General features: G+C 33.5%; 1 protein-coding gene across 2 annotated transcripts; it reads right to left on the bottom strand.

Moving 5' to 3' along the window:
• Nucleotides 1-1,869: 1,869 nt before the first annotated feature.
• LOC107783703 (uncharacterized) lies at nt 1,870-5,716 on the bottom strand. Of its 2 annotated transcripts, XM_016604717.2 has the most exons (5): nt 5,160-5,702; nt 4,777-4,912; nt 4,263-4,327; nt 2,308-2,410; nt 1,870-2,114 (listed from the first exon to the last, which is right to left on the bottom strand). In XM_016604717.2, exons 1-5 carry the CDS (start codon nt 5,298-5,300, stop codon nt 2,092-2,094), a joined length of 468 nt encoding a protein of 155 aa, XP_016460203.1. In that variant the 5' UTR covers nt 5,301-5,702; the 3' UTR covers nt 1,870-2,091. The 2 variants fall into 2 exon arrangements, 1 of the variants encoding a protein (XP_016460203.1); XR_001647499.2 differs by having other exon boundaries at nt 1,870-2,410; nt 4,712-4,912; nt 5,160-5,716.
• Nucleotides 5,717-5,961: the final 245 nt, after the last annotated feature.

Below are 5,961 nucleotides of genomic sequence, written 5' to 3'. Positions count from 1 at the left end.
TTATGCAAATAAGAAAAGTATTTCTGATCGTTGAATATGGCATGAGTTGTTCCACTATCAATAACACAAATATCTTCATGATTTGTCTTTGATCCAAACATAATTTGAGGGTTATCCATATTCTTCAAAATAACATAAATAAAATATATTATAGTAAACATCATTATCAAAGCATAACTTTTATTTATGTACAACAATTACATAACCATACTATCTATTACAAACAACAAAAATTAAAATATTTACATTTCTACAGATTCACTACCGATTACATGACTTGTTTCTCCTTCTGGGAGTGCAAAGTAATCAGCTACATCCAAATGCATGAAGTCTAAATTATCTTCAAAAATAAAATTTGCTTCAGTATTTTTCTCAGTCTTCTGCAGGGAGGCTTGATAAAGCTCAACCAGGTGCTTTGGCGTACGACAAGTACGTGACCAGTGCCCTTTTCCTCCACATCTATAGCATGCATTTTCTGCATTTGGCGCTTGCACCGCTTCATGCTTTTGTTCCTTCCTTTTCCACTGCTGGTAGTGAGGAGGCTTCTTTGGTGCATTATTATTACCATGATTGGGGTTTCTTCCCCGACCACGGCCATGACCACAACTGGGGCCACGACCTCTTCCACGTTTAGCTTGGTGGAAGTTCGTCTCATTCACTTCAGGGAATGGACAAGAACCAATAGGTCGACTTTCATGATTTTTCATTAATAGCCCATTATTCTGCTATAAGAAGATGTGAGATAAGTTCAGAATACTTTTTAAATCCCATCTCTCGATATTGCTGTTGCAGGAGCATATTCGAGGCATGAAAAGTGGTGAAAGTTTTCTCCAACATATCATGATCAGTAATATTATCACCACATAATTTCAATTGGGAAATAATTCTGAACATAGCAGAATTATACTCACTGATAGATTTAAAATCTTGTAGCCTTAGATGAGTCCAATCATAACATATCTATGGAAGAACGACCATCTTCAGGTGGTCATATCTATCTTTCAAATTATTCCACAGTATGACTGGATCTTTAATAGTGAGATATTCCATTTTCAGGCCCTCATCAAGGTGATGGCGTAGGAATATTATTGTTTTGGCACGGTCTTGGTTTGATGCCTGATTTTTATCCTTGATGGTGTCTGCCAGACCCATCGCATCAAGATGAATTTCAGCATCAAGCACCCAAGACATGTAGCTTTTGCCGATATATCCAGGGCTACAAATTCAAGTTTAGAAAGATTTGACATTATTTAGGAAAAGAAAGTTCTTACCTCTAATACTTTCAAAGTATTTGCTCGAGATGTCAGAGTCTCGTGCTGATAACGTGTTATAAAATAAAGACTGTAAAGTAAAGACAAGTATAGAGAGAAACTGTTATATTATTCGAATTCAAACTGATGTACATATAATGAACTGAAATCTCTTCTATTTATAGAAGAAAGGAAGCTGATGTGTAAGCTGCTACTATACCAGATATGGATAATCTTCTACTGAGAGTAATGTTTATCCATAACGAAGTACTGAAAGGATAAGCTTATTATACCCGATATGGATAATCTTCTACCGGGGGTAATGTTTACCCATAACTGGGTACTGAAAGGATAAGCTTATTATACCCGGTATGGATAATCTTCTACCGGGGATAATGTTTATCCATAACTGGGTACTGAAAGGATAAGCTTTTTATACCCGGTATGGATAATCTTCTACCGGGGATAATATTTATCAATAACCGGGTATCGAAGTGATAAGCTTCTTCAGGAAGCTTATTTCCAATACACTACTAAATAGATAAACATATTTACGGTGGAGTCCCATATGGATAAGCTTCTTCAAGAAGCTTATTTATAACGGAGTACTAAATGAACATCTATAATATAATATATTTATAACAAATTTTTGATGTTTTTACTTTGACTAGGTCACCTGCCGTAAAACGACAAAACCTTAATAGCATATCTGTTGTTGTAAACTCAATGGATTACCTCTGTCAAAATGTAATATGACTAGGATCCACTCTTATATGGTATTACCTGCGATGTTGTATGTGTACGATTCTGCATTATATCCGCCGCAATCAAGTTAGCATTATCATGGAATAAGAGGAACCGGACCTGTAGAACAATTTAAAATGCAATTCTTTATGTATGATTTCTATCGAGCCAAGTACATAAGTAGTTGAATGAAAAATATCTCAAGGTACGAGTTTATTGAGGTAGACTATCACTGAAAAGATAAAGTTCTGTTTGGAAACATATAACTGTGCCGAGACATTTGATTAATTTTAGTTATGAATGGGTGATTTACGGTGTGGTGGATCGTAATCCATCTCTATAATATCTCGATATAAATTCTTATTTCCAGTCTGGGAAGCCACTGCTATGTCCTGCGCTGCTGACCATCTTGCACCCTACAAAAAGCATTACAGTTTATTAAGAAGTCATGTCAACTTAATACTTTTCAAATTTTAATATATATCATCTAAAACCAACATGATATACGCTTGAAGTGATTTCCCTTTTTAATTTTTTCTTTTCAGGTGGGATGCATCCATTACTGCACCAAGGAAAGTTATAAAATATCGTTTATATTCAACGAGAAAAAAAAAAAGCCGGATTGTTAGTATAATTGCGTTCAAATCATATCGAATAGTTGAACAGAAACGAAAAATAATATTCGACCCACAAGTTTCTTGTGTGTTCTTAAGCAATTTAATCTCCTCACGGTTGGCCAAGGTATTTGAATTAATATTCCTCCCAGAATAGAATGAAAAACTATTTTGTAATAGTAACGCTCTAAATAATAAAACTTCAATGAACTCAATAATGGAACAAATCATATAATGCAAAATATGCAAAAACATTTGGAATTTTTGTTATATAAAATCTAAAACAATGCCTTTGTATTTATAAGTATAATGAAAGAATAATATGGAGAGGTATAATTCAAAAGATGTCTCTTTTATTTCACATTCACTTCGTTTTTAAAAAAACCTCAACAGGAGCAACTGAGTAAATTAGGAAGTAAACTTTTGGAAGCATTGGAAAACAAGAGAGAGGATAAAAAATTTAGTAGTCAAGAAGGCCACTAAAAGGAACTACATGATTCCTTTGTATAAGATCGTATAAATAAGGGATTTAAGTTGTACTTGTACACACCTACGGTGTAAAATCTTCTTGTATTATCAGTGTAGATTAGCCTCTTCTAGGGCATAAGTTACCATATTTTCCAGTTTATCTTTTTCTTTTTTGGGGGGTGGGGGTGAAATAAAGATCTTAAATTGTAAATTATCAATCAAGACTAATTATAACAACTTACATATGAATATCTTTTAAGTGAATGATTTTGCAAATTCTTTTTATACTATTCGTTCATAAAATTTAAAATATATAAACAATATATGGAGCTTGCCACATCATTGCAACAGATAAAAGGAAGTAGGTGATTCTTTTGCTAAGTACGGTCTAGGATTCCATGCACGAGGACACAGGAATCCTTTTTTGTTTAAAGAAAACTTAGAATACAGTATTGCTTCCTCTGTTCTAATTTATATAGCATTATTTTCTTTTAATCCAATGATAATTTTCTAAACTTGAAAAACTCGTAGTAATAAGCTTTTATAAACTACATTGCATATATAAAACTATAAATTTCAAAAATCTTTATAATCACAAAAAATATTATAATATATTTAAGATCATAAATTTCAAAAGTCTTTTTTTTCTTATACTCTTTGCTCGATCAAATTATGTCACATAAATTGACAAATTGAAAGGAAGAGAGCAATTGCTAAGAGAAAAATCCTTCCATGTATTAAAACAAGGACACAAATCTTGTCTCCTAAAGATAGAGTGAAATGAAAACTTCAGTGTCTATAACTTCAACGTGCCCAATGTGGTATTTTGAAAGGAAAAACAAAAACGATGACTGACTTTGTCGTTCTCAGTTGAAACATGAGGAAAGAGACGACTCCATCTGCCGTACAGAAGTTAGGAGTGAAGAATAGGAGAAATTTTATTTTGTGTCTCGTACAACTTACACTAGTTGTATGAGGCTCTTTTTTGTCTCACAAATTTGTGGACCCCAATCTTACACTTCTGGGTCCACAGAAATTTGGATCCATAAAACTGTGAGACAAAAAAATTGTCTAATACAACTAGTTTCAATTATACGAGATACAAAATAAAATTTTCTGTTTCGAATAGTATGTCAACCTCAAAATGGAGTAATATACTTATAAAAGAACTTTCTGCAATTATTACCTTAGTTTTTAGTGCCTTGAGCAAACGTGCGTGGGGCAAAGATGATGGAGAAATCATTTCAGTACCTGCATGTCTAATCCCATCAATTACTTGCAAATCATACTAAGTGAACAGTAGAAAGGAAAGCAAGCCGAAATGATTCTATATTTGTATCACTTGCAGTTGTGGACAAGGTTTAATCAAAATAAACAGAGAATAAAATAGAAAAAGAATTAATTTCAATTTTGATTGGGGTTGTTAAAATGTTATGGCCTCAATAAACAAAGTATACGTTCAAAACTTCATAAAACTTTCATTTATCACTGCATTCTCCAGGATAAAGAAACCATTCAAATTTAGAAATATAATAGAAGCATTGATTCAAGAACGACTAAGCTTTAGCATATGTGTGCAATGAACAACATCTACCTATAATTTTCTTGAAAAACATAAAATTCTCAATGTTTTACCTGCCAAAACAAAAAGACACTCCATTAAATACGATGGAAATGAAGGGAGTAATGTGAAAGGACACCTGAAATTGTGCCTTTATTGTCATTCTTTTCCTTGTGAAAAACTTCTATTTTTTTGACCTTTTGATAGTTCGTAATTCCTCTAGGACCGTTTTCTACACGGGACGAATCAGTGCCGAAATAAAGCTCTTCTGCAGCCTGCATGCGTATAATTTTCCAAGTTAATAATAAAAAGGGTAATCCGTGCACGAAGTATCCCGTGTTCAGGCAGTGTCCGGGAAAAAACAGTATCCTAAATGGTTGATTTCACGGTTCGAACCCGTGAGCTATAGGTCACACAGAGATAACTTTATTGTTGCTCTAATGCTCCCCTTCAAGTTAACAATGTTCCATCAAAAGAAAATTACAACATATATAGTTTCAAAAATTGATCGCTGAATAATACCTTTTTATTAGCTGGAAGACGTGAATAATGTGTCATGAGCAGTGACTTGCGAGCAATACAAGAATGATTGGGAAAGTGATAGACGATGACGAAGAATAAGAAGAAGGAAAGATAAGATGAACATGAACACGAAAGAGGCATTATGGTTGATATTATTCTTTTGAAAGGGTGTCGATGCACGATGATGAGGAGATATGTGTAAAGTTTTAGCAAAATTTATAATGGAGGAGAATGCACGTTAGTTATTGCATGTCTGGCCAAGCTTCGGTCAAAAAATATTTTAAGTGAGAAGTTATTTGGGTTTGACTAATTAATTTAAAAAATACTATTAAGCAGCAATTAGTATTTGGGCAATCTTTCAAAATTATTTCTAAGTGTATTTGTAGTGCTTTTCAAAATAGTTCAAGAGAAGTTATTTTTTTCTTTTTCTCAAAAATTGGTTCTACTTTTACTCAATATCATTTTTTCCATTTGGAGGGCTAGGAATGAAGCAGTTTGGTTGAAGAAAGTGCCACGGCCTCAAAAGGTGCTGGAGCAAATACAGTATACTTGTAAATACAGATGCCTAGAAGCTATACGGGGAATGAAACTACAGAAGGAGACTAGTTGGATAGAGGACTTATACAAATAGATATCGACTGGAATTGTATGATTGAATAGAGAGGTAGTAGATACTGACTAGAAATGTATCAAAATAGAGAGTTAGAAAGTGTAATGGTTTTGGGTCTGGATAGAGATGTAGGAAGGGATGGGAAGCGGATATGTCAAATTGTAAATGTTTTGGGTTTGGAGGATTGAATAA

This window comes from Nicotiana tabacum, chromosome 6 (assembly GCF_000715075.1).
Source record: "Nicotiana tabacum cultivar K326 chromosome 6, ASM71507v2, whole genome shotgun sequence".
Classification (NCBI taxonomy): Eukaryota; Viridiplantae; Streptophyta; class Magnoliopsida; order Solanales; family Solanaceae; genus Nicotiana; species Nicotiana tabacum.
The sequence above is the reverse complement of the archived record's forward strand: the minus strand, read 5'-3'. Positions and strand labels throughout refer to the sequence as shown.